The 27,793-nt window shown below is 48.5% G+C and overlaps 1 protein-coding gene and 4 non-coding genes across 8 annotated transcripts in view; 3 read left to right on the forward strand and 2 right to left on the reverse strand.

Moving 5' to 3' along the window:
• Positions 1 to 2,092: 2,092 nt before the first annotated feature.
• TRNAA-UGC (transfer RNA alanine (anticodon UGC)) lies at positions 2,093 to 2,164 on the reverse strand. Its single transcript has one exon. It is a non-coding gene; the product is annotated as a tRNA-Ala (tRNA).
• A 4,534-nt stretch (positions 2,165 to 6,698) lies between these two features.
• On the forward strand, positions 6,699 to 6,770 carry TRNAA-UGC (transfer RNA alanine (anticodon UGC)). The gene has a single exon. It is a non-coding gene; the product is annotated as a tRNA-Ala (tRNA).
• A 2,240-nt stretch (positions 6,771 to 9,010) lies between these two features.
• TRNAA-AGC (transfer RNA alanine (anticodon AGC)) lies at positions 9,011 to 9,082 on the reverse strand. The gene has a single exon. It is a non-coding gene; the product is annotated as a tRNA-Ala (tRNA).
• A 134-nt stretch (positions 9,083 to 9,216) lies between these two features.
• SCAND3 (SCAN domain containing 3) overlaps positions 9,217 to 27,793 on the forward strand; it is a 34,540-nt gene continuing 15,963 nt past the window's right edge. For 2 of the 4 annotated variants that reach the window (XM_047858502.1, XM_047858503.1), the window contains exon 1: positions 26,554 to 27,228. In XM_047858502.1, the coding sequence (XP_047714458.1) occupies positions 26,809 to 27,228 (420 nt within the window). In that variant the 5' untranslated portion in view covers positions 26,554 to 26,808. Of the gene's footprint in view, positions 9,378 to 26,529; positions 27,229 to 27,793 lie in introns of those variants that run through there. The other 2 variants (XM_047858505.1, XM_047858506.1) reach the window with 2 other exon arrangements.
• On the forward strand, positions 20,363 to 20,444 carry TRNAS-GCU (transfer RNA serine (anticodon GCU)). The gene has a single exon. It is a non-coding gene; the product is annotated as a tRNA-Ser (tRNA).

A 27,793-nucleotide genomic window follows, 5' to 3' on the forward strand; every position in this document is an offset into this window, starting at 1 on the left:
TCACCGCTCTCTCTCCTGTTCTACAGAGGCTGGGCTTGTAACATTGCTACAGAGGAAGCATGTGTCCACAGTCTGGCTTGCCATCAGAAAATGGCCAAAATGAGCAGGATAATATCCTGTTTTGTAAACCTCAGAGAAGTGTGCCTAATAGTTGTTTTAATATCATTTGTATCAAGATCCCTAGGTGCGAGGGGGGTATGGGACATATCCTTTGTAGCTGTCCAAGCCCTCCAGTAAAGACTGCCAACCAGAAGAAAGTAGGAATGCATGCTGAATGCCAATACGTATCCAACAAATGTACACTCTCCTTTTATCCTTGGGGTGTGAAGACAGTAACAATAGCACTGCCTCCTGGGCTCATTTAGAATTGTGTCAGCTTTCTAGGGCTGCCGTCACAAAGCCCCACAGACATGATGGCTTAAATAACAGGAATTTTTTTTCTCACAGTTCTTGAGGAAAGTAGTCTGCAATTGGGTGTTGGTTGGGTCGTTCTCCAAAGCCTTTCCCCTTGGCTTGTGGATGGCAACCACAAGTGTCTTTATATTAAATATGACCAGGCAAGTGAATCAATATTTTTATTTATGTAGGGGTGGGGTTTTTTTGGTGTCTTAAATAGGCTTTCCCTATAGAAAGTTCAAGAACATTAATTTTTACTTTATTTAAAGACCAGTCTCTGTTTCTTAGCCTTGCCATATCAATTTTTTCGCTTCTGTATTAGAAAATGTTAAATAAATTACAATTGCTGAATCTTCACACATAAAAGATGAACTTAATCCTTGCTCAGGCAATGGGGGAAATGCAAACAGAAGTACAGACTTTGGCCAAACGAAGCAAGAGGGATCGTCATTATAGGATTTGGTGGGGAGGAGGGGGCGAGTTTAAGTTTTAAATATAATAATATAGTATAATATAATCGAAACAGTGTTTTATAGAATCAAAGCAAAGCAGGACTGTATATAAAGTGGCAGCATCAGGCAGGCCTGAGAATTGGACTCACATCCTGTTTTCTTAAAACTACAGAGTTAGAGGGGCATCTGGGTGGCTCAGTCTGCTGAGCGACCGACTCTTGAGTTCAGCTCAGGCCATGATCCCAGGGTTGTGGGATGAGGCCCCATGCTGAGTGTGGAGCCTGCTTAGGACTCTCTCTCTCCTTCTGCTTCTCTGCCTCCACTGGCATGTGCTTGCTCTCTCTCTAAAAAAGTAATAAAGAAAACTATACAGTTATAATAAATTTTAGAAGATGTTCCTGAAAATCCTTACTGAAACTCTGGAAAGTGGTTGGAAATAGAGCCTAAGTTTCTATGTCAAAGTCATAGCAAAATTTTTGTCAAAGCCAAAGTCATTTAAGCCACATCAGTTAGATAATAAGGATACTCTGTTGCTACTGACATGATTTCCAAGAACAAATTTTCTTAGCCTATGTTTTTAGAGGACACTGTTGGCCTATGTCCCTGATGATAATTGGTAAATTGGTAATAGCAGTTTTTTCTGGTTTACAAAAAGAACCAAGGAGAAGCTAATAAAACCCTTTGCTCTCTGCATAGATTTCTAACCAAGTCTCTCTTTCCTCTTGTACCTGAAGACTGTTCTTGGCCTACAATTTCTCCTTGTTACATTCTCAGCTTCCAGCAACCAAGTCATTAGAAATTAGTCATGTGTTTACCCCATTTATACCAGTGGTGGACTTCCTAGTCAGCGGCTGGCTTTAGATGTGATCTCCTCTAAAACAGAAAGAATGAGACGTAAAGCATTTCTTTGGTTATGAACGGTAGAGGCACTTATGACAAAGTTCAAAAAGTTGCTGACAAAGCAAAGTTGCAGAAGTGGAAATAACTGGTCCATCGTCTCAGCTTAATCCCTCCTTACCCTCGCCTCTGGTCCTTGTTCAAGGGGAACCAAACATCAGCCTGTGCCCTTGGCAGAGCAAGTCGAGTATTTTCTTCAGCAGCATATTTGGCTTTCCAGCCAGAGTGAAACCTGACTTAGTTGCCTCCAGTTTAAATTGCTCAAAAGTGTCAAAAGGGCTAAAAGCCACAGACGTCTGGTTCAAGATGGAGCATTTTAAAAAGGCGTGCCACAAGCAACAAGAGACTGGAGATGCTGGGGATCGAACCCAGGACCTCATACATGCAAAGCATGCGCTCTACCACTGAGCTACATCCCCAGAACTGTAGGGTTTATGGGGCACAAAAATACCTTTCTTTATGAATATACATCAAGTTTTCTGTAAAATGTATGTCGCTATACTTTGTTGTGCAAGGATTATATGAATTTTACAGGTCTTGAATGTCAGAAAGAAAATGTTTGTAAGTCAATATCACTAAAGGCTTTAGATTCACCTTAATCTGCCCAGGCCCAGCTCAAAACAAGCAGGTGGAAATTTGGGTTTTATCCTAACAATGACCAAGAATATGTCATTCAGATCATGAGGCTTTTGGAAAGGCTAGCATGAGAAAAACTAGACCCACAGATGGCTACAGCAACCCCCTGGGGAATGTCGTGATGGACGGACAAAGTCCTGGGTACAGGACGGAGACAGAGTCATCTTGCAGGGTCCACTCAATCTCAGGTTCTAGGCTTGGAATTGTCCACAGTGTGTGTAAATCTCGGCCCAAGAAGGAAGAGCCCACTCCGTAGACTGGGTGAGTAAACCTGTATCCTGTGGAATAAAAAGTACAAGAAAGACGCTGAAGATTCAAACATAAATCCAGGTTTTCATACTGTAGAAAGGGTTTTAGGGTGAGGCAACGGCTCTCAAAGCATGGTCTTTGTATCTGCGGCATCATCATCACCTGAGATCTTGCTAAAAGTGCAAATTCTCAGGCCCCATCTCGGTGAGTCCAGAACTTGAGGCATGGGGGCCCAGCAACCCTTGTCCTGACAAGACCCGGAGGTGATGCTGATACACGCAAAAACCGAGGAACAGAGTTTTTGTACAGAATTTTTGAACAGTCTGCTGTGCAGAATGCTACCTCACTACATCATTTTCCAACAACACTGCAGGACTCAGGTGCGTCCAACATTTAAAGATTAAACAATTTAACATAAGGCCTGAGTTTTTATAAATATTTGTGTGTAAGGGAAATCTAAGTTTTGAATTTATGTTTTTAATATACTGTGAAAATAGTGTGAATATTTACAAATGTTAATTTTTAAAGCTTAATGAATTGTGCACTGACGTACAAACCATATCAGACCCTTCTCTCGGTGTTGGAAAGGCCTTGAACATCAGATCATCTGTCCACTGGCCATTCGAAGAGAAGAGGAAGATAAAGACGAGCGAAGGCAGATTAAGAACGGCAAAAGGCCGAAAGAAAGCGCGTCTACAGGTGTAGACGTCCCGTGCGTGGACAGACCAGGGATGAACCGAGGACCTCAGGCCTGCATCGAAGGTCACGTGGGAGGGAGCGAGGGCAGGAGGGCAGACCGCCCTGTCCAGGGCTGGACTCAAGCATCCAATCGCGGTGCCGGCCGGCACCCAGGGCAATTATGACCAAAATGATAAAAACTCCTGTTCCGGGGCAACAGTTGCACCCCATGATCCCACCACCGACGGGATTCAGGGGCGTAGAGGTTAGCACCTCCCCCGCCGGTCAGCGCAGTCCGAGGGCTGAGCCTCCAAACCCCCCGAGGCCGAATCGCTAAGAATCTGGCCACGTTGACCGCCCGGGGACCACGCAGGAGTCGTGGCACACGAGTCTCGTTCCCTCCTCACTAGACCGGCCGCCGGCCCCCTCGCCACGGCCCCTGGCCCTGCCCCAGGCTGGGGGAGAGCGGCCCGCGGCTCCGCCCGCCACCTGCGCACCTGCGCCCGGCCGCTCGCGCGCGCCGCCCTCCTGTACCCGGCAGCAGGTGTCTCAGGCTCCTTCTCCCGCACCGAACCTTCATTCTGGCTAAAATCCCACCGGCGCAAACCTGCAAATGAGTCAGGGGGCGGGGCGGGGGCTTTCCCGGGGTCCCGGAGGAGGGGGCTGGTGGTGGTGGTGTGCACGGGGTGGTGGTGTGCACGGAGTGTGCATGGGGTGGTGGTGTGCACGCGACGGTGGTAGTGTGCACGAGGTGGTGGTGTGCACGGGGTGGTGGTGTATGGGTGGTGTGCACGGAGTGTGCATGGGGTGGTGGTGTGCACGGGGTGGTGGTGTGAACGCGGTGGTGGTGTGCACGCAACGGTAGTAGTGTGCACAGGGTGGTGGTGTGCACGGAGTGTGCATGGGGTGGTGGTGTGCACGGGTGGTGGTGTGAACGTGACGGTGGTAGTGTGCACGAGGTAGTGATGTGCACGCGGTGGTGTGCACGGGGTGGCGGTGTGCACAGGGTGGTGGTGTGCACGGGGTGGTGGTGTGAACGCGGTGGTGGTGTACACGGGGTGGTGGTGTGCACGGAGTGTGCATGGGGTGGTGGTGTGCACGGGTGGTGGTGTGCACGCGACGGTGGTAGTGTGGACGAGGTGGTGGTGTGCACGGGGTGGCGGTGTGCACGGGGTGGTGGTGTGCACGGGTGGTGGTGTGCACGCGATGGTGGTAGTGTGCACGCGGTGGGTGTGCACACGACGGTGGTAGTGTGCACGAGGTAGTGATGTGCACGCGGTGGCGGTGTGCACGGGGTGGTGGTGTGCACGGGGTGGTGGTGTGCATGGAGTGGTGGTGTGCACGCGACGGTGGTAGTGTGCACGAGGTGGTGGTGTGCACGGGGTGGTGGTGTGCACGGAGTGTGCATGGGGTGGTGGTGTGCACGGGTGGTGGTGTGCACGCGACGGTGGTGTGCATGGGGTGGTAGTGTGCACGGGGTGGTGGTGTGCACGGAGTGTGCATGGGGTGGTGGTGTGCATGGGTGGTGGTGTGCACGCGATGATGGTGTGCACGGGGTGGTGGTGTGCACAGAGTGGTGGTGTGCACGCGGTGGTGGTGTGCACGGAGTGTGCATGGGGTGGTGGTGTGTACAAGGTGGTGGTGTGCACGGGGTGGTGGTGTGAACGCGGTGGTGGTGTATGGGGTGGTGGTGTGCATGGGGTGGTGGTGTGCATGGGTGGTGGTGTGCACGCGACGGTGGTGTGCACGGAGTGTGCATGGGGTGGTGGTGTGCACGGAGTGGTGGTGTGCACGGAGTGTGCATGGGGTGGTGGTGTCCACGCGACGGTGGTGTGCACGCGACGGTGGTGCTGTGCACAGGTTGGTCTGCACAGGAACCACTCCCCCGGCGGGGTCTGCAGGTGGGTGGCGGGCAGGTGAGGTCCAGGACCAAGAGGAGCTTGGGGACAGCTGGGGGCTGGCACGAACTGCAGTCGGCAGAGCGAAGGGACACCACGCGCTTCCGCAGGGAAGTCGGGTCCTTTGCGCACGTCGGTCGGGAAGTGCTTGGCGCCGCTCTCCTGGAGGCTTGCGGTGAGACGTCGAGGCTCGCCGAGGGCCTCGCGTCCTGCGGGGGTAGAACCGTTGGCTTCATTGCTTGTTTTTAGACACTTCTGTTTATGTTTGTGTCTCCCTTCCCGGTTCCAATTTACCTTTCCTTCTCTGGCTGTAGGTCCACTGTCCTTCCCTCCCCAACTCGGCCGAGCCCGGGTGCGTTTTCGGGACGCGCAGGGCACCATCGCCGCTGTGGGCATTTTCTGGGAGAGTTCCAGGGCTTCGGGGTCACCGGGAGCAGCCGGACTGGTCACAGAGCCCGGCTCGCTCCAAACACCGAGGAGCCGCCCGCCCGCGGCAGTAAAGCCGGTAAAGGCCAAGGAATCTGCCAGAAGGAAAGGCCTGAGGGAAGGCGAGGAAGCGTGAGACAGACCGGGGCACGGGCTGAAAAGGTGACCTGTCTACGAAAGCTGGGAGCGACCCCGACGAGTCCCCGCCGAGCCCCGCGTAAGGCAGAGGCCGGGTGGTGGGCCGGGCGGCGAGAACCTGAAGGCCGAAATCGCAGCCCTGGGAGCGGGCGGCAAGGGCCGTGCTGCGCTGGCTGACGAGCAGGACGGATGCAGGTGTCTGGGCGGGGAACCCCCCGGGGGTCGGCCCCCGCGAGCCCAGAGCACCCCCACCCAGCGGCCGCCCGGGTCTCGTTTCTCCCGCGCATCTTTGCAGAGGATGCGCTAGGTGAAGCCCACGAGTGCGTTTCAGAGCCGCACCTGCCCAGACCCTGGGCGGACCGCTGCGGGGGCTCACCTGCGCGCAGAACTTCGGGCGAAATCGAGAAGCGTCGCCGCCCACCGCTGCGAGCGCAAACGGGCCTTTGTTCAGGGGTCCGGTGTCTCCTCAAGGGTGCGCGGTACACTTGCCCGTCCGGTGTGGGCCGGAGCGCCCGCCCCGCTGCCCTGAACGAGCTATGCGCGTACTTCGCAATCCGCCTCTCTCCCGCGCACTTCACCGCACGGTTCTCTGCGCTGCGACACGAACCCTGGACAGAGGTCACCTCTCCGGCATCCCTCGCCACCCTTTACTGAGGGGCTGCCGCGTGCCAGGCTCGGTGCCATCGGCTGGAGGTAGGGTGATGGGGAAGGACACCCAGGGCTCTGCCCTTCTGACATCACCCTAGGGGGAAGCAGGCAAACGTAACCCAATAACACAGATCTGCAAATATAAAAGGCGCATTAAAGGGGAGCGCGGGGCACTCTGATGAGTTAGGTAATAAGGCTTGTTAGATCCGCCTGCTGGCGTTTCTGTGCCTGAGGGAGGACCTGGGTCAGCAACGAAGGAGAAGGGAGCGGTTTTCGTGGTGGGGATGTAGCTCAGTGGTAGAGCGCATGCTTTGCATGTATGAGGCCCCGGGTTCGATCCCCGGCATCTCCACTTTACAGACGTTCCCGTTCGCTTCTTATTTAGCCCTTGGCAGGCCCCTCTTCAAATACTGAAATGACTGAGAGGAAAGGAGTTTTCTTCCATCCGGAATTCTTACTGGACTAAGAATTAAATTGGCTTGACACAGGTTACCAGGGTGAAAAGAGGCTTAATAGTGACACTGAGAAGCACTTTAGACAGAGAGAAGGTGAATTCGTGAGGAAATGACAGGACGGAGCCAACAGACGTTTTGGGGACTTTGATTAGTAAGGGATTTTAAGCGGAATTTGGGCTGAGGTAGATTTACTGAAAAAGTAACGAGCTTATACAGCTGTCTCAATTTTACAACCCGCGTCTCTGGTGATAAGGATGTCTTTTACTTCTTAGTACAGGAATCTCCCTTTCGTATGGAAAGTTTATTTCCTGCTTCCAGGGCACAGAGGAGGGTGTGATGTCCTTGAACCTGCTGTTTCCCAAGTAGCTGCAATTAAAAGTAATTAATATGCCGTTGGGGCGCCTAGGTGTCCGTTGGGGACTCTGGATTTCAGCACAGGTCATGATCTCTGAGTTAGTGGAGCCTCCCCTGGGGCTCTGCGCTGATGGGGTGGAGCCTGCTTGGGATTCTCTTTCTCCCTCTCTCTATGCCCCTCCCCCACATGCATGTGCGCGCGCTCTCTCTCTCAAAATAAATAAATAAAACGTTTAAAAAATAATTGCTATGCCACTGAGGTCCATTTGGGGACATCCATTTTGGAGATAAAGCCCCATATGGGGCTCTGCGCAGGCATCGCAGAGCCTGCTTGGGATTCTCTCCCTCCCTCTCTCTCTCTGCCCTTTCCCCACTTGTGCTGTGTCTGTCTCCCTCAAAATAAATACATAAAACTTAAAAAACCCATCTTCTGGCGTTCCCAATACTTACTGTAATGTGTTACCGGCTCCATCTGCTTGGAGAAAGCAGTCATCTTTTAAGGCCAGTATTTCATTGGTGGGGTTGGGCATGTTCTGTTTTACAGCATTAGGAGGTGGATGTGTAACCGTCTCACTTCTAGCCTCATGGAATTAATCGTTGGTTTCAGGCGAAGTCCACCTGTTCCATCCGTTCTAGGTTTCCCCGTCCAATTTCTCCTCGTGGTTGTAGCCACCATCGATGATCGCAACCTGGATGCATTACAGCAATATCAGTAGTAAAATGTTGACTGTGGTTTTCATTCTTCCTCCTGCATTTATTAGCTGTGATTCTTCGATGGAGAAAATCTTTCCCTTACCAACTATATGTATCTCCTAAAAACATTCCATATTATCCATAAATGCTTGATTCTCTCCCTTCATTTGTCAGCGTTCAAGAGAATGGGCTGTTGTCCAAAAACCTCCAAAGAACCAGTGTGTGTCTCTGTGTGTGTGTGCATGTGTGTTGATTTTACAACCAGTTTCTCTAAATTCTCTATTTGTAGAGAAAGGTGATTTCCAGATGTATAATACTACCAAGACCTAGAAAGATAACTTTGTCTCTATTCAATGCCAAATCCTCTATTCTTCCCGTATCTGAAGGCCTTGATTTATACCTTCATCACAGCGTTAAATAGTAGTGAAGTTAACGGACATCCGTGCCTAATCACAAACAACTTTAAATCTGACCACAAAATACCTTAAAGAGACTAAAATAGTGATACAGATCGTAAAAATCTCTGAACAACACATATTACCCAGAATTATTTTCCAGGATGAAAAATAATCCCTAGAAATGAATCAGTTTAACAGTGATGGCAGTCCCCCCCCCCCCCCCCCATCTTATACTATGTATTCAACTATTATTTCACACTAGCTGTGGCCTGGGCAAATCAGTAGTCATTTTGGAATTGGTTAAGCGATGCAGATTTACTTGTGGGATGCTTGTCTGGGGGCAGTGGAAGTGGTCCTTTAGTCAAATTTATGTCTACAATGAGCCTGACAGGTCATTTACTTTGATTGAAGTTTTCTGGAACAAGAGCTGTTTACATCTGCTGCACAGGGTCCAGGGCGCGTGTGGGACAGGAATCGGGCGTCCAGGGCGCGTGTGGGACAGAAAGTGGGACAGGAATCGGGCGTCCAGGGAGCGTGTGGGACAGAAATCAGGGGTCCAGGGCACGTGTGGGGCAGCAGTCGGGGGTCCTGACCGCAGGGGCGCGCGGGTGGAAAACGGAAGTGGGTACCGGGTCTAGCGGGGGAAAGGCCAGGCAGGTGTTCTGACCGCGAGCACGACCCCTCAAAACTGCTGGAGGTGCCGGGGATTGAACCCGGGACCTCGTACATGCTAAGCACGCGCTCTACCACTGAGCTACACCCCCGACTGTGAGCGCGCCACTTTGGATTCCTGTCGTGATTTATAATCATTACTTCCTGGTCTCCTAAAGATTTGGTAACCTGCAGGGAGCGCGCGGTGCGAGCTGCCTCGTTTGCGAAACAGGCTGAGAAGCGGTTTCAAAACACAAAACAAACAAAAAACCCCTCAAAAGCACAAAATGAGATTCCAAACGAAGAAGGAAGCTGAAAAGAGACGGTCAGTCTTCTCTCGCTCTTCCCAGCTTCATTTCCAGTGTTCTGCGCTCCTTCCCCCAACCCCGCCCCCAGAGGCCGCAGCAGGTACGGCGCAGCGGGGGGCGGGAGCGCGGGGGGGGGGGGGGGGACAGCCCGGGGAGGGGGAGGGAGGCGCGCGCGCAGCGGGGGCGTGTGGCGGGGGGAGCCCGCCTCCGGGGGTCCGAGACCCTCAAATCCTCCCCATTTCCGGGAGGCAGAAGCCTCCACTGAAGGCCGGGCGGTGGTGGCAGGGACCGTCCCCGCGGGGTCACCCTGTCCTGGATGGACCCCGAGGACAAGCTGGGAACCTGGGTGGCAGGTACCCCTGCCCTGGGGCCAGCGGAGGGCGGCAGGGGTGCTGCTGGGGGGGGGGTGTTGAGCTGGCCCAGCAGCCCTGACTTCCTCCTCCCCACTACCCCCCCTCCACGAGCAGCCCCCCCCAGCTGTGAGGAATTCGGGGTTCCTCGTATGGTTTGGGAGACCGCTCCTCACGCTGTAGAGTTGGCCGGGTCCGGCCCCACCCCCAGTCGCTGATTTCTCTGGAGTCTTTCTCTGCCTCTGAAACAATTTCAAACTTACTAAAAAGTTGAAAAAAATAAAAATAGTACAAAATTGCCCCTATTCCCTTGACCCGGATTTGGCTATTGCTAATATTTTACTCCATTTGCTTTGTGGTTTGACGGCTCTTTCTCTCATTAGGGAGTATCACATGTTCAGTTACCCTTAAACCCTTGACCTCATGACCTCAGGACTGTGGTGAACGGGAGAATTTAACCCTAACAGACAGCTGTATTTAATCTACGGTTTGCATTTGACCCAACTGACCCGATCGCCCCTCCTACAGCATCTAGTCTGGGGATGGTATTGCATTTAGTTGGCCTTTTTAGTTTTCTTTAATCTGGAACATTTTCACAGATTTGGAGGGGGGGGGCTTTTATCACATTAACATGCCATTTGAAGCATGTCCTTTTTTTTATTGTTTGTTTGTTTCTTTTTTTTTTTTTTAATAGAATGTCTTTCGCTTTGGGTCTGTTTTCTTATGATCACATTCAGGGCATGCATTTCCCACCAGAGTACTGCAGAGCTGATGTGGGGATACTTATCGTGGATAATGTGGGGGTAATTACCTGGAGACTGTGCCTTCCATGGATCACCTGGTTTGTGGGGCAGCAACCTAAGACCCCAAACATCCCGCTCTTCATCAAAATGTTGAGAGATGATGCCAAAGTGTCGGTCCAGAATACAGCAAAAGTAGTTAAGAAATGGAACAAAGTCAGCCGTGACAGACGAACCTCACCACAGGTCATTTGCACCTCCTCCCGTCAGGGGGTGGAGTCTAATTTATTCCTCTGAACCTTGAATCTGAGCTGCTCTGACCAGTGGAGTACAATGAGGTAATGTTGTGGCACTCTCAAGCCTGGTCTCAAGAAACCTTGTAGCGTCAGCCTTCACTTTCCTGGAACACTGCTATCATTTTGTAAGAAAGCTGGGCCACCATCTAGAAAGAGCACAGTAAGGAAACCTGATAAACCAGAAACAGTCCCTGCCTACTGCTGGATATGGTTGGGGCTGTCCTGGAGCTGTCAGTCTCCAGCTGACCTGCAAATTGGCTGCAGAGAGACTAGTCCAGCTGACCCCACAAACAGAAGAGATGATACAGCCCATGTGAGCTCTGCCCATATTACCAACCGCTAGAATTCTGAGAAAATGAGTGGGTGTTGCTTTAAGCCCCTGAGTTTTGAGAAAATGGATAAAAGAACATAGTAGAGATGTAGGAACAAATAAATTCTGAGTATATATAATTATAGCCCAGGAATAGAAGAAGAGAAAAACGTAGGTGAGGTCATATTCGAAGACATAAGAGATTAGAATTTCCCAGAACTGGAGAGAAACTTTTTATTTTTATTTTCAACCTTTATTTACTTTTGGGACAGAGAGAGACAGAGCATGAACGGGGGAGGGGCAGAGAGAGAGGGAGACACAGAATCGGAAACAGGCTCCAGGCTCCGAGCCATCAGCCCAGAGCCTGACGCGGGGCTCGAACTCCCGGACCGCGAGATCGTGATCCGGCAGAAGTCGGACGCTCAACCCACTGCGCCACCCAGGCGCCCCGAGAGAAACTTTTTATACGTAGATTCAGAAAGCTCAGTGTATCACAAGCAAGGAAAAGTAAATAACCATAACTTCACACCTCACACTGAAAGTGTGTTACCAAAGAGAAGGTCTGAAATCAGCCAGAGAAAATGGACGGATCTACTGCAAAGGAGGAACAGTTACAATGTTAACAATGTTAACATTAATGTTACAATGTTACAATGTTAATTTCCATAACAAACCAGGGAAAAAGGAAATCTATTTTAGAAGGATTGAAATAAAATAATTGTCAATCTAGACTTGTGTGCTCATCAAACTAACCTTCAAGAATGGGAGCTTTTTTAAAAAAAAGTTTTTAAAGTTTATTTATTTATTTGGAGAGAGACAGAGACAGCATGAGTGTGGAAGGGGCAGAGAGAGGGGGGGAGAGAGAATCCCAAGCAGGCTCTGTGCTGCCAGCATAGAACCTGACACGAAGCTTGAACTCACCAAACCATGAGATCATGACACGAGCTGACACCCCGAAACCGAGTTGGATGCTTAACTGCCACCCAGACGCCCCAAGAATGGAAGCTTTTTAACACCATTTACAAATAAAAACAGGGAGTTTAAAACCAGACTGTCACAGCTGACTTTGTTCCGTGTCCTTAACTATTTTTGCTGTATTCTGGACCAACATTTTGGAGTCATCTCTCAATGTAGTAATTCTTTCTTAGGCTGTAGCTAACATGCTGTTGAGCCTGACCTATCAGGATTTTTTAGCTTCAACTATTGTATCTTATTTCTTGAGTTCTAAATTATTGTATCATTCTACTCATTCTTCTGGCGTACTGTCTCCTTAATTTGTTGATGTATACCCCACATCGCTGTTCTTTATCTTGTATCTTAAAATTTCAACATCTGCTGCCGTTTAGGTCTAAATATGTCGCGTTTTGTATCTGCGGATCCATATGCATAGTGGTTTATCTTCTTGCGTCTGTGGTCATCCTTACAGTTGGGAGGGTTGTGTGATCTTACTATGAATGAGTCCTGCAGGCCTAACTTGGGGAAATTTTCTCTCCCAGAGACATGTTATCAAAACATTGGAACTTACGTGAAGTTAGAGAAAACGATATAATGGATGTCCATATACACCCCAACCTGGTTCAACAATGATTAACATACACCATTCTTATTTTATCATCATTTTTTTCTGAAGTATTTTAAGCTACTTTCAAGCATCATGCATTTGATCTTTAAATATTTCTGGGGGCGCCTGGGTGGCGCAGTCGGTTAAGCGTCCGATTTCAGCTCAGGTCACGATCTCGCGGTCCGTGAGTTCGAGCCCCGCGTCGGGCTCTGGGCTGATGGCTCAGAGCCTGGAGCCTGCTTCCGATTCTGTGTCTCCCTCTCTCTCTGCCCCTCCCCCGTTCATGCTCTGTCTTTCTCTCTCCCAAAAATAAATAAACGTTGAAAAAAAATTAAAAAAAATATTTCTGTATATAGTCATTTAAAAAACAATAGATAATAGAGAATAGGTAATAATAGATAATAGATAGTTATTTAAAAAACAAAATTCCAACAAAATTCACATCTAAACAATTTAACAAGATTCTTCATACTATCTAATACCCAGTCCATGGTGAATTTTCTCGGTTTTGTGAACATGCCTTTTTTGTTGTTGATGATTTGTTTCATTCGTAATCTGAAGAAGGTCCACACATTGCTTTTGGTTGAGAAAATCTCTTACAATTCTCAAGACTAACAGGGTCTCTTTTATTATTTTTTTAAATGCTATTCACTTGTTTATGCAACTGGGTAATCTGTCCCATAGAATTTCTTATGTTCTAAGTGTGGTTGATTTCACCGTTGTGGTAGCACCTAATGTGTTTTCTTATTCTCCATATCTCTTGTAAACTGGTAGTTAGACAGTGAAGTTTTGTTAGACTCATATTCGGTTGTTTTAGGCTAGAATACATTATGGGTTTTACGGTGGATTTCCTATAGTATCACATCAGGTGGCATATAACCTAGGTTTTCCCACTTCTAATTACGCTAAGGCTGTTTGTGGGTTCAGATCCACACCTTTGTTTTCCACCTAATGGCTTATTCAACCACTGATTATTACTACCTAGATTTATTATGCATTAAGGGTTATAAAATGGTGATTTTTAAAAAGCATTTCTTTTGCATTTTTTATCTGTAAATATTCTACAAAGAGTCACCTTTCTTAATCACTTATTGGTTATCTTTACAAAGGCAAGGTAAATGGTAGGTTAATTATTAAAACAACCTCAAAATGATATACTTCAGAGAAAAAGAAAAATACTAGAATGATAGTCTGAGACGCAACAATAAATAGAGAACAAACAAAATGTGAACATGTAGGAAAATTTGAACAATAATTATCTGAATAAAATAATAGTAGTATCTAATTTGTAACCATAAAAAATGGCGAGCAGGGGCATAACCAGAGATGGAGGAGGAGGGGACTCCAAATATCCGCGTCTCCACTAAAGCGACAATTAGGTGGCAAAAAACCAGAAACAACTTTTGCAGAACTCTGGAATCTAATAAAAATAGCAACCAGAGAATGCTGTCTGGAGACAGAAGCTGCTTATGTTAGGCTACAAAACAAGTTTCAGCAAATTTAAAGTGATTCCAATCATACAAAGTGTATTTTCCAACCACTATCGAATGAAACCAGAAATCAAATAACAAAGCAAAAACTGGAAAATACGCCAATATGTGGAGTTAAAAACATCCTTGTAAACAGCTACTGGGTCAAAGAGGTGGTCATCAGGGAGATGGACAAAATACTTGGCTGGAAGAAAATAAAGACAAAACGCCAAGTTTTATGGTTTTATGGGACACATTTACAGCTGTAAATGCCTGCATTAGGAGAGAAGAAAGATCTCAAATAAGTAACATAACTTTCTACCCTAAGGAGCCAGAGAAAGAAAAGCAACTTAACTCAGTGGAAATGGAGGGGAGGAAATGATAAAGATTCGAGCAGAGATAAATGAAATGGAGAGCACAAAAACGATAGAATCAACGAAACCAAAAATTGCTTGTTGAAAAGATAACAGAATTGGCAAATCTTTAGCTAGTGACTAAAAAAGAAAGACAAAAGACTCAAATGACTCAAGCCGAAAGTAAGGTGAGGATTTTAATGCTGATCTTACAGAAATAAAAGGATTATAAGAGGGTACTATGAGCGATTATGCACCAACAAATCAGAAAACCTAAACAAAATGGACAATTCTGAGAAACACACAATCCCCCAAGACTGGATCGTGAAAAAATAGAAAATCTGAGTCGATCCAGAAGTTAGAACTCTGGACAATGCTAGTGAGAATGTAAAATGGTGTGGCGGCTGTGGAAAATGGCGATTCCTCAGTAAGTTAATAAACAAGAAGTGACCGTAGGACCTAGCAATCCCATTCCTGGGTGATACCCAAAAGGTTGAAAACAAGTGTTCAAACAAAAACTTGTCCACAAATCTACATGGCAGCACTATTCACAATAGCAAAAAAAGTGAAAATAACGCAAGTGTCCATAGACTGATAAATGAGTGAACGAAGGTGGTATATCCATAGGATGGAGTATTATTCAGTCATCAAAAAGGAAGACTACAGCATGGACGGACCTTGAAAACATTATGCTAAGTGAAAGTAGCCAGACACAAAAGGCCGCATTCTGTGGGATTCCATTTATAGGAGATATCCAGAATAAGTGAATCCATAGAAAAAACAAAAGGCAGATTAGTGATTTCCAGATGCTGGGGGTGAGTGCAGGTTTGAGGAATGACTACTTAATGGGTACAAGGTTCCCTTTGGGGTGATTGGGGTGATGAAAATGTTCGGATAGTGGTAATGGCTGCACAACGTTGTGAAGGGACTAAATGCCATTGATTGTACACTTTAATGAAAACAGTGAATTTTATGTTAGGTGAGCTTTACCACAATTTTTTAAAAAGTGGAAGAAGAGGGACTAAAGTGTTTTGAAAGACTTTATGTTTTTTAAAAAGATCAAGAGGGGTGCCTTGACTTCAGTTCAGGCCACGATCTCACAGTTCATGGGTTCAGGCCCCGCATCGGGCTCTGTGCTCATAGTACGGAGCCTGCTTGGGGGTCTGTCTTCTCTCTCTGTCCCTTCCCTGCTTGCCCTCTATCTCCCTCTCAAATAATTTTTTTAAAAAAGATCAAGATCTTTTTCTTTATATTTTGTTAAGATAATTATATATGTTACTTCAAATATTCACTAAAACAATGGAAATGGAATGATTACATTCCAAACAAACGGAGAAAAAAAGTTGTAAAAAATTAATAAGCCACCAAATAAATAAAAGAAAGGGAAAAAAACTCATACAATATCTGTTGAAGCAAAATAATGACAGGAGAAAAAGGTTTTAAAAGTGCAAATAAATCAGTAGTCATTTTAAGCAGAAATTACCTCCAACTGCTAGTTAAGTGACAGTTAAATTGTATATAACAAGACTTATGCTATTTATGGGAGTTTTCACTAAAGCTGACCAACTTCTTTCACTCAGTAATATGCATTTAAAGTTGCTCCTTGTGTTTTCACGGCTTAATGGCTCATTTTGGGGGACACTGAATAGTATTCCATTGTCTGGATGAACCAGTTCACTTATCCATTCGCCTACTGAGGGATGGTTGCTTCCAAGTTTGGCAATTACAAATAAAGCTGCTGAAACATCCACGTGAAAGATTTTGTGGGAGCTCAAGTTTGTCACTCATATGGGTAAATATCAAGGAGTGCAACTGCTTCCTCATAGGATAAACCTGTGTTGAGTGTTATAAGAAATTAACAAGCTCTCTCCCAGAGCGGCTGCACCATTTTGTATCCCCACCAGCAACGAATCAGAATTCCTGTTGCTCCACATGCACACCAGCATCTGGTGTTGTCAATGTTCTGGACTTTGGCCATTCTAATAGCTCTGTAGTGGCACCTCATTGTTTAAATGTGCAGTTCCCTAATGACATAGGATGTTGAGCATCTCTTTTTTTAAGTTTATTTATTTATCTTGAAAGAAAGAGAGTGCGAGCATGCACAGGGGAGGGGCAGAGAGGGAGAAAGAGAATCCCTAGCAGGCTCTGGACAAACCCTGAGATCATGACCTGACTGAGATCAAGAGTTGGTCATTCAACCTACTGAGCCACCAAGGTGCCCTGATGCTGAGCATCTTTTAATGCTTTCCTTGCCATCTGTACATCTTTGGTCAAGTGTCCAGATCTTTTCCCTATTTTTGTAAACTGGTTGTTTGTTTTCTTGTTTGTGAGTTTTAAGAGTTCTTTGTATATTTTGTGTACCAGTCCTTTATCAGATACGTGTTTTTCAGATATTTTTTGTGGCTTGTCTGTGGCTTGTCTTCTCATTTTCCTGATACTGCCTTTAGCAGAGCATATGTTTTTAAATTTTAATAAAGTAGCACTTACTGGTTATTTCGTCCAACAATCATGCTTTTGGCGTTGTATCCAAGAACCCATGGCCAGAGTTGACGCCACCTAGATTTTCTCCTGTGTTATCTGCTAGAAGTTTTATCGTGATAAAGTAGCTTCCTTGTGGACCGACTTGTTAGGAGAACAAAGAGCTCCTTCTTGCAAAGGAAGCTCTTCTACCTTGCATTTTGGTGCTTGGCAGTGCTTTTATTAAAAATCCAGATTTTTAAATTCATTCATTCATTCACTCATGCATTCATTCAAGAATAGCTATTGTGTACTACATTTCAGAATGGCCACTTTTCCCCTCTCCTAGCCACAGGCAAGAGGGTATTTTTTCTTGGTCTTCAAAGTGAGAGCCTGGTGGAGCTCCTGTAGGTAAAACTCAGGAAAGCAGAGGGCTCTCCCAGGACAGAGCCTCCTTGCAGTGTTCAACCCTCAAGCTACTCTACACTGAGCCTCCAGCAATTCATTAATTATGGTTTAATTTTCCTGTCCTGGTATTGATTTCTGCTGCCACCTCCTGGCTTCTGCTCTGGAAAATTGTGATCATTTACCTGTCTCTCCAGCTTGGGGGCAGCAGTTAGTCCTGTGACCTCAGTTCTCTGATGGGTCTAAGAAGGGTTGTTTCAGCTCTTTCCTTGTCGTGAGGATGGGAGTGACGCCTTCCAAGCTCTCTACATGTTGATCGGAAACCAAAAGTCCTATCTCCATCTATATTTACATAATTAATACATGTTTGAGACTACAGTAAAAAGTAAAACCTTACAAAAATGATATGGAAAGTGCTGGAGCCCCGTAGCTGCAGCCCTGGATATAACAACTTTTGACAGTCGGTATATATTCTTGCAGGCATTTTTCATGTCAATGCCCATCATGGTTTTCCCAAAGTTGCAAAGGGCCTGTGGCATTTTTTTTTTTTTTAGTTTTCTACCATATTTAAAATAAAATACAAAAGGAATATTCTAAAAGTTGGGATATAGTTGAAATAATTATATTTAAACATGAACTCTGTTAACATCAAATAAATATACAATAATTGTATGTATAATGTACTTTGGAAATATCAAGAAAAGTCTGTATTTGAGTCTTCATAAAACTGAGGCTGAGGCTAAGTGGCCTCACTGATATTATCTAAAACTCTATTAATTTATCTTCATATTTACTTAAAATAATAATGATAACAAAACTACACATACTATAGTTGGAGTTACCTCCCTCCTACCCCTACTTGATAGTTGGGTTTTAGGAAGGGAAAAAGGATGTAAGTTTTTAAATTTTAATAGGTCTTATAAAATTATCTTTTAATGTGTTTGTGCCAAGTTACAATTTCACAGCAGTATTTCAAAACATGCTTTCCGAAACTCTGGCCCAGATTTGTTATTATGAATTTTGTAAATACTTGTCAGTCTAATGGAGGGGAGAATATATTACTATTTTAATTAGCATATCTTTAAATATATGTGAAGGGAAGCTTCTTTTATTATGTTTGTCGTCTGAATTGTTTCTACTTCTGTGGATTGCCTGCGCATACTATTGGTTCATGTTTTCTCTGCTGGTTGTCTTTTCTGAGGGATAATAATGATAATGCAAAGCGTTTACATAGTGATTGCAGTGTCAGGTATTACATTCTTTTTTAATGTTTATTTATTTTTTTTGGGGGGGGGGAGAGAGACAGCATGAGCAGGGAAGGGGCAGAGAGAGAGGGAGACACAGAATTGGAAGCAGGCTCCAGGCTCTGAGCTGTCAGCACACAGCCTAACATGGGCTCGAACTCACCAATGGTGAGATCATGACTTGAGCTGAAGTCAGCCACTTGACCACCAACTGAGCCACCCAGGCGCCCCCAGTGTCAGGCAATTTAAAGCACTTTACATATTCATTCTACACGCTGATGTCCTGGGTGTAAAATTATGAATAATGAAATATGATCCCTGCCCTCTGGGGAGTATGGCGGGAGAACTGTCTAAAAGAAAAATCTTTCGGGGCGCCTGGGTGGCTCAGTCGGTTGAGTGTCCAACTTCGGCTCAGGTCATGATCTCACAGTTCGTGGGTTCGAGCCCCGCGTCAGGCTCTGGGCTGACGGCTCAGAGCCTGGAGCCTGCTTCGGATTCTGTGTCTCCTTCTCTCTCTGCCCCTCCCCCGCTCATGCTCTGTCTCACTCTGTTTCTCAAAAATAAATAAATGTAAAAAAAATTTTTTTAATAAAAAAAAAGAAAAATCTTTGTTAATCTAACAGGTAAATTTTCTCTTGAAAAGTTGTCTTGAGCAGTAGTTTTGAAGTCACTGGTATAAAATCAGGTTTCCTTGGAACTGTGAACAGGACAATGAGAAGGGATGCTTTGAACAACAAAACAGGAGTCCTGACTCAAGGCTGAAGGAAAATCCTAACAGCCGACCTCATTCGAAAAAGTGATACATTGTTTGACTCACTAAATGAACAAGTCCTCAGTCCTCTAACCCGTGGATTCCCATGATGGGCGGTGCATGCAAAGGTGAGTTTATAAACTCGGTAAGGGACCCTGGGAGGGAGACCAGAGCTCAGAACACAAGTAGAGGTTTCATAGGAAGGAAAATGCAACGGCATCTTGGCAAGTAAGAATCTTCTCTCTTCCATTTCTCTCCAAAATCCTGCACGAAATATAGAAAAAACAAACGTAGTCTAGTGAGTGAAAGGAGTTTCTGAATGCTGGTTTACCTGAAGCGGCCAAGGTGGGCTTCCGCCGGGGGAGAAGGGTGGTGATGGAGTTGGCTAGGTGGCCTGCACCGAGTGTCACGGAGAGCGGGATGGAGCCCGGGATGGAGCCACCTGCGGCTCCCCGGGGCTCCGACCTCCCCATCTGGGGCTCCCCGGGGAAGGGGGGGGAAGGGCCTCCCCACCTGCGGCTCCCCGGGGCCCCGACCTCCCCCCTGCGACTCTCCTGGGCTCCGACCTCCCCACCTGTGGCTCCCGGGGCGCGGGCCTCCCCACCTGAGGCTCCCCGGGGCTCCGACCTCCCCACCTGCGGCTCCCGGGGCGCGGGCTTCCCCACCTGGGGCTCCCGGGGCCCGAAGAGCGGTGGCGGCCGCGCCAGGTCAGCCCTGCCTAGGTTCCGCTCTGCTCTGGCGCCCACGCCGTCTCCGCCGGGTGCCCGCGTGTAGCCTTGTTTCCAGCCCAGTTCTCCCCGGTCTCTGTTCGCGCCAAGGCCCAGAGAAGCGAACCGGAGGGAAATGCAGGTGTGCCCCCCGCGGTCTGACGCATTTCAGGGGCGAGTACCAGAGATCCCGGCCTTTCCCGGAGTCCGGGCGCTCCCGGGGCGCTGGCCACGTGCGGGCAGCAGGTGTCCGCGCGTCACACGGCGGCGCGCTGGCTGTGCCTGCTCATGTAGCACCTGCTGCGGTGAGAGGGACCCGAAAACGCCTGTCCGGGGTCCGGCGGGGAGGGTGGAGGCGGCGTGGGGGGAGAGCAAACGCGCGGAGGCGTCACCGCGGCACCCACCGCGGAGCGAAGAGTCCGGCCGCGCGGTGCGGGCACCGGACGAGGTGGCCGAGTGGTTAAGGCGATGGACTGCTAATCCATTGTGCTCTGCACGCGTGGGTTCGAATCCCACCCTCGTCGGGAGGTTTTCTTTGAACTCCAGCCGGGGTGCACACAGGAGGGCTCTGTGAGAGCGTCCGGGGTCTCCCGGGTAACGCTTGGTCAGCAGCACCTGTCACAGTGGGGTCACTGGATCCAGCATCTGAGACGCGGACCTTCTGGAGAGAAGAAAGATGTTTATACTCACCGCGGAGTCTCTAGGTCTTTTGAAGAATGGTCCACTGAGGGATATAGAAAAACACTTGCCTGACTTAAATGATAAAGTCACCCACAAAGATATGCAAATGATTGTTTATATTGTACTTTACATGAAATTTTCAGCTATACATGTATTTTAATTATACTGCAATTTTCAACATGTTTAAAGTGTCGCCTCAAAAAAAAAAAAAAATCTCTGGGGCCCCTGGGTGGCTCAGTCGATTAAGCGACCAACTCTTGATTTCAGGTCAGGTCATGCTTACCCGATCATGGGAGTGAGTGTGGAGCCTGCTTAAGATTCTTTCTTTTCCTCTCTCCCTGCCTGTCCCCTGCTTGTGCTCTCTCTCTCTCTAAAATTAAAATAATTTTAGAAACAAAGTGTCCCATTGCCCCCAACGTGTAATTTCGACTGTGTGCACCTGTAAATACTGCAGCATACATTTTAAGAAATGAGTTTGCTGGTCCTAGGTTATGTGCATTGGAAATATTTATACATATTGCCAAATTGCCCCCCAAAGGAATTTTATTACTCTACACTCCAAACCTATAATCTTGCTCCCTTCCCCCTCCCCAACAGAGTATCTTGTCAGCTTGGGTTCTCTGTTCATTTAGTAGGTGAAAAGGGTATTCCAATACAATTTAATTTCCATTTCCCTTATTATGACAAAACACTTCTTACATTTATAAAAGCAGAATTATTTTTGTTTCAATATATTTGAATTTTTGTTTTTATCTTTTTAAGCTGAGAGCAATAGTTCACGTATGATCTCTGGACTGCTTCAGCTGCAGAATTCTGGGCCTCACTCAATCTATTAAATTACGATCTCAGGGCGTGTGTGCTTTGGAGTCTGTGATTTAATAAAGCATCAGATGTTTCTTCTGTTGACCCGAAAACCTTGTACCTGCCTTAGGTATCTACATGTTATATCTAATCACCCAGAATTCTCTTTATTTCTGTAAATGTTCAGCCCGGGAAAGCTGTTCTGGTCTTTTATCTTCCCAGCCACATCTCTCCTATCTTGTACAGATTTTAAAATCTGTTTTCATATCATCAGAAAATTGGCTACTGTTAGTTGATTCATTCTACCCTGGTCACACCTCTACACAGTCGATTGCAGCTTGTTTTCTCTGGATAAGAAACATTCCCAGGATGTGTCTGTAAGTTCTTTGAGGGAACTATCAAAGAAAAATTGCACCAGATGGGGTTAAACAGGCAAGGAAGGCTTTATTTAGACTATTGAAGTAGAACAGGGAGACTGACCTCCCCTTGGAACACAATGAGGGCAGCTGGGGATTCGTGGCCAATGGGCAGGGAGAGGGAGTCGCTGGATGGAAAATTGCTAAAACAAGACAAAACAAAATAAAAGCAAGCAAACAAAAAAGACGTGATTGAATATTTAGTGGAGCAAAAGGAACCTGATTGGCTATCAAGGGTAGGGGGTTTCCCACCTAAACTGGTTTAGCAGGATTCATGCCCAAACTGGACTCAATAGGATTCTTTATTAAGACTGGGCTTGACAGGCCAAGGATGGAGCCCAGTTCAGAAGTCTCAGAAGAACCTGACCAGTTTGGCCAAGGAGGGAGCCCTTGTCAATACCCATAGGGATTCCCTCCGCTTCCTGAAGGCATAGGAGACCCATGAGGTACCATGCACAAGCCATGAGGTACCAGCACAAGTATCCACACACTCTCCCAGCCTCCGTCATGTGCCTGGCTGGCTCTGCCCCCGTGGCAGCTGCTCTGTGGCCTTCTCTCCAGTCCTGGGTCAGCTGGGTGCAGGCACCCCTATCCCCAGGCCTTCCGTTACCTTAATTTAGAGGCTTGGAATAAATCTGAATTATTGGATCTGAACTAGGACAGGTGGGACCTTGATGCTGGATATGATCATAATGATTACATCGTTAAATTCCTCTTCAATAGTTAAGAAGTGGTTCTTCCTTCTGTTCCTTCACTCCATCTGTTCCATAAAGTTCCAGGAGGGCAGTTGGAAGTCCAGGGTCTATTTGCAGTATGGACTCTGTGTCGGTTAGGATGTCAGTGCCGTGTGGCCGAGAAAACCACAGGCTGCAGGTGGACTTGGCTGGGAGAAGGACTGCGGATATAGACTTCCCACACGGGCAGGGCTGTCGGGCCATCTCAGGAGAGAGTCAACACTGTGGGGGAGACCTCTTCACACTAGCACCCACAAGGTGGAAAGAAGACACCACCTGTTGCTATGGCAACACCCCAACAGAAAAGGTTGGTTCCCTCTGCAATCAGCCCGAGCACAGACCGGGTAAGCGGAGGTGCCTCTTATGACATAGAAGAGAGTCATCTTTACAAAACACACATACCTGTCGCTTCCTAATGTAGCTCTTGTCCTGCTGAAGGAAATCCTTCCTTCCTGAGACCCTGTTTCTCTCATCGTCCTAAAGGTAAAAAAAACAAGGGGCGCCTCGGTGGCTCAGCCGGTTAAGAGTGGGACTCTTGACTTTGGCTCAGGTCATGTTCTCACCATTGTGACACCCAGGCTCAGCCTGGAGCCTGCTTGAGACTCTTTCTCCCTCTCTCTCTGTCCCTCCCCAGCTGTGTGTGCGTAAAATAAAAAAATAAAAATAAACAAAGGTAAATTGAGTGTAAGGACTTCCTAATTTTGACCTTTACCTCCAGTTTGTTCCTGTCTACACAGTGACAGTAGTGTTCCGGAGGCACACACTTGTCCCTGAGCCTCAGCTCCCTGTGGTTCAGTCGCACCGATGCTGGTGTGAGGACAGCCCACCCTGGGCCGCCTGTGATGGACTGGAAGCTTTTCCTGCAACCTCCAGGCTGCCCTCCAAGCATTGGGGGCAGGTGGCAGGAATGAGGAGGAGGGAGAGAAGGTGAGAAGTAACCTAGGCAGGGGTGGTGCTTGGAGTCTCCCTGGGGGGGGGGGGGGGTGGACTGAGCGCTCTGGGGACATGTGTGTCCTTGGAGATGTTGAAGGTGCTGGGCACCCCAGGAGGGTCTCCAGGTCTTCAGGTGAACTTTAGAAAGTGGAACTTACTTCCCAGGGTCTTATGTTTGTTTGGTGAGAGTAGGGAAACTGAATACCACTGAGCGTGCAGACGCAATCCCACCAACTACAAAATATAAAAGGTTCTTCTCGAGAGGAGCCATTGAGCGAAACTCGATCTCAGATTGCAGATTCAACATCCAGAAAGCTACCTGTTATACCAGGGACCAACCGAAAGGGCGAACACAGCCATCTGTAGTCTCGGCTAAATATCCCCTGGGCAATAACTGTGAGCTCCGACCCAGAAGTAGGTCAGACTTCCAAGAGCCCAGGCTGAGCATGAAATCTGACGCTGTGGTGTCGTTGAAGAGGCAAGGAGCAAAATGTATCTCAAGGCAGTCGGAGCACTTTCCTGCGTGCCTCCGTTGGTATCCAGATTTTGTGAGGTCTGAAGCTTACACCTTTTACGGAGTCCTGCTTAAGAAAAGGAATAGACATTATCTGTACAGAATTAGACACAGCCACTCTAAGGCCTAGATGATGTAACAGGATAAGTTGCGGTAGAAGGAGGCAACAGTCTTCACTAGTTTCCATTATAATATCTTTCTGCAACTTTTACAAAAAAAACATACGTCATACAGGACTATCCCTTCCAGGCCTTGGATAGGGTGCATGCAAACGGGGGGGGGGGGGGGTCGGGTCATGATAAATACTCTTCTGAAGGGATGTTTCACAATATCTTTCAAAATAATCTTTTAACAATTTTTCTTTAAGCACAAAAGAATTAAAAATAAAACATGTTCAAGAATGTTCATTGTAATATTTTGCAATATCAAAATGTGAAAATGTGCCCATCTGCTTAATGGAAATAATATCCAGCTACTAAAAAAGACTGGGACAGATGGAGGTGCCCACATGTTGGCTTGGCAGTTTTGGGAGAGGATCTAATTTAAAACAAACAAATCCCAGGGGCACCTGGGTGGCTCAGTTGGTTACGTGTCCAACTTCAGTTCAGGTCATGATCTCACAGTTGGTGGGTTCCAGCCCCACATCAGGCTCTGTGCTGACAGCTCAGAGCCTGGAACCTACATCATCAGATTCTGTGTCTTTCTCTGCCCCTACCCCAACTCATGCTCTGTTTCTGTCTCAAAAATAAATAAACATTAAAAAATAAAAAAAAAACAAATCCCAGCAACTTCTGACTTGTGATATATAGCATGATCTAATTCTGGTTAAGTCTTAGTGTGTGAGTTTATATATTCATTTTAAAATAGGTTTGAGGAATATATACTAAATTCTTGGCATGAATATTTCTGAGACATGGAACGAGGGATGAAGGAGCTATTCATTTTTTGCATGTTCACTTTTGTTATACACACACACACACACACACACACACACATAGTTTGTTTACAGGTGTATGCCATTTTAGATGTTAAAAGTGAAAATGTACCAAAAAATTAAAGCCCCTACGTAGAGGACTTAAAAGTCATGTTTACTTCATATTAGCTGCCTACTGTGCTCAGCACGACCATGATCAAAGTATACCGAAAGTGAAAGGGACAGAAGACAGAATCTTTGACTGCAAAGGATTAACGGTTGGTTAGGGGAAAACCACAAAAGATAAACGCAACACGTTAATAGTGGCTAGGAAACTGGGGGTGGGGGTGAGGTGGGGCTCCATCTCGATCCTTCGAAGGTCTGATGACGAGGGCACATAAGCAAACATTTTACATACAATTTCATTGGGTTTAGGGACTCGTTCAAGACCATTTACAGAACCCAAGGGTAAGCATTTTTAATTTAGAGCTTTCCAAAAGAAATGTTGATTCTTCAAAACCTCTTGCATCAGAAATGCCAAAATGTGAGTCATCACTAGGGACCAAAGTAGAAGGAAACAGAATGGGGAGAGGACGCCATTCGGCAGTTCAACAAACGCTCTTGGGGTGGGATCTACCGTTCTCTGTGCGCTCTCAGCATAGCCGAGGGGCCATCGGGGTGGGGAGAAGGAAGAGGAATCTGGGCGGGGGCCTGAGACGCTTCTAGTGCTCTCAGGCCTCCTGCTCGGCGCTTTCCGCGGGGGCCTGGGGAAGCGGGCACCTGCCGGCACCGTCCTGTGGAGCGCGCGCTGTCGGCTGCGGACCTGCGGGGCGCGCACCTGCGGGCACCGGCCTTCGGGGCGTGCACACGCCAGCACCGGACCTGTGGGGCGCGCACCTGCCGGCACCGGCCTGCAGAGCGTGCGGCCCCGAGCAGCTCGCAGCGCGCAGGAAGCTCTCGTGCCCTCCCGCCTCTTGCCGGCGCTCTGGAAGCGCGCCGGATCGCGCAGATGCGCCTCTGGGGCGGGTTTCCCGGCGGCAGCGGTACGGCTCGCCAAGCCGGCGCCGCCGCGTCACCGGGAGAGGCGCACGCTGTGAGTTGCGGGTCTCCCACCCGTAAAATGGAGAGAGGACACCCGCTCTCGCAGTCCTTTTCCGAGCCTGACCGGCGGCTGCTAGAACAGGCCGGGCAAAGCCTGCAAAACCGCGGCCGTGGCGGCCGCCGTCCGTCCCGCTGGTCCGTTCAGAACCGCCGGTCGGAGCGCCAAGCAAGCCCCGGGCAGCCTCTGCACCGCGAAGCGCTCCCCCGCGGAGGACCGCGGAGCCGGGGCCCCCGCGCGCTCGCCTCCGGGGCGCAGCGGTCCGCCGCCACGACCACCGAGAGCTCGCACCGCCCGCAGTCCTAGAGCGGACCGGAAGTGCGCGCCGGGCGGCGGGGAGGCGCGTTTCGCGGCGGGAGCGCGGGGCAGCCCCGCCGGCCGGGACGGCGGCCCTCGGAGGTGCGGACTGCGGCCGCGGGGAGGCGGCGTGTGCGCGGCGACAGCCGGCTCCGTTCGCCGCGCGCCGCCCGCAGCCCCGGCCCGTCCCTGCCCCCGGCCGGCTCGGCGCCTGCGCGCGGGGCCACGCGGCCTCGGCTCTGCGCCTCGCAGGGAGCGGGCGGCGCGGCGAGCGGGCCTGCGACCCCTTAGCGGCTGAGAGCCCGCCGCTTCCGGGGCGGGCCGGGGCCGCTTCCCTGCGGACGGAGGCGCTCGGGTGGCCGCCCCGTGGGGCCACGGAAGCCAGTGCCCTCTCTCCGCGTCTGTCTTCTGTGTTTGACGGGGTTCCTCGTGCAGAACTTCGCTGACTGAGGAGCGGGCGGGACGCCCCGCACCTGCCCAGACCGCAGGTGGAGTGCGGCATGGCCGCGGCCTGCGCGCGCGTCCCAGCCTCGGCTAGCCCAGCGTCAGAGGCGCACGGGGACATCATCCAAGTGAAGGTCAAGGAAGAAGACCATGTTTGGGATCGGGAATCCTGCCTGCAGAAGACTCTGTGTCACACCAGGGAACTCTGTCGCCAGCGCTTCAGACACTTCTGCTACCAGGAGACGCCTGGACCCCGCGAGGCGCTGCGCCGGCTCCGCGAGCTGTGCCGCCAGTGGCTGAGCCCGGATATACACACCAAGGAGCAGATCCTGGAGCTGCTGGTGCTAGAGCAGCTCATGACCATCCTGCCCGAGGAGCTGCAGGCCTGGGTGCGGGAGCACCACCCGGAGAGCGGGGAGGAGGTGGTGACCGTGCTGGAGGATCTGGAGAGGGAGCTGGACGAGCCTAGGCAGCAGGTGAGACCTCGGAGGTGCCGTCTTCTGTGCAGAAGTTGAGGGCGTGGGTCCAAGCTGGAGTACATGCCATCAACTCCACACTGGTGGCGGCACATTCCGGTTTGGGGCATTATTATTTGATCACCGGTGTAGACGAATAGATTCAGGCTTATGGGATAACAGTTTGCACGTAAGCGACAGCTAATCCACAGAAATAGATGATGTAACCACATGGGAAACCTTGATCTATTGCTTATCAGTAGAAAATACACTTTATTTAGTGGCTGTGAGATTAAACTCTTCTGATGTCCACTACTTTGACCACATATGAAAACAGATCAGTATCAGGATATAAGGAACACCTTCTGGGAAAGACAAATAGAGAAGTAGCCGCATGTAGTAGAAATATCAGGAAAAAGGGAATGATGAGATTTGGGTTCCATAATAGGCCCTGTCACTAATTAGCTGTGTAGCCTTTGGCGTATCAAACCTTCTCTGGGCTTTAATGTCTTCGTTTGTACAACAAAGAGATTAGTTCCATCATTTTCTAGATGGTTTTCAGTACTTGGAGTTGTTGGTATGTGAA

Source organism: Prionailurus viverrinus, chromosome B2 (genome assembly GCF_022837055.1).
Source record: "Prionailurus viverrinus isolate Anna chromosome B2, UM_Priviv_1.0, whole genome shotgun sequence".
Taxonomy (NCBI): domain Eukaryota; kingdom Metazoa; phylum Chordata; class Mammalia; order Carnivora; family Felidae; genus Prionailurus; species Prionailurus viverrinus.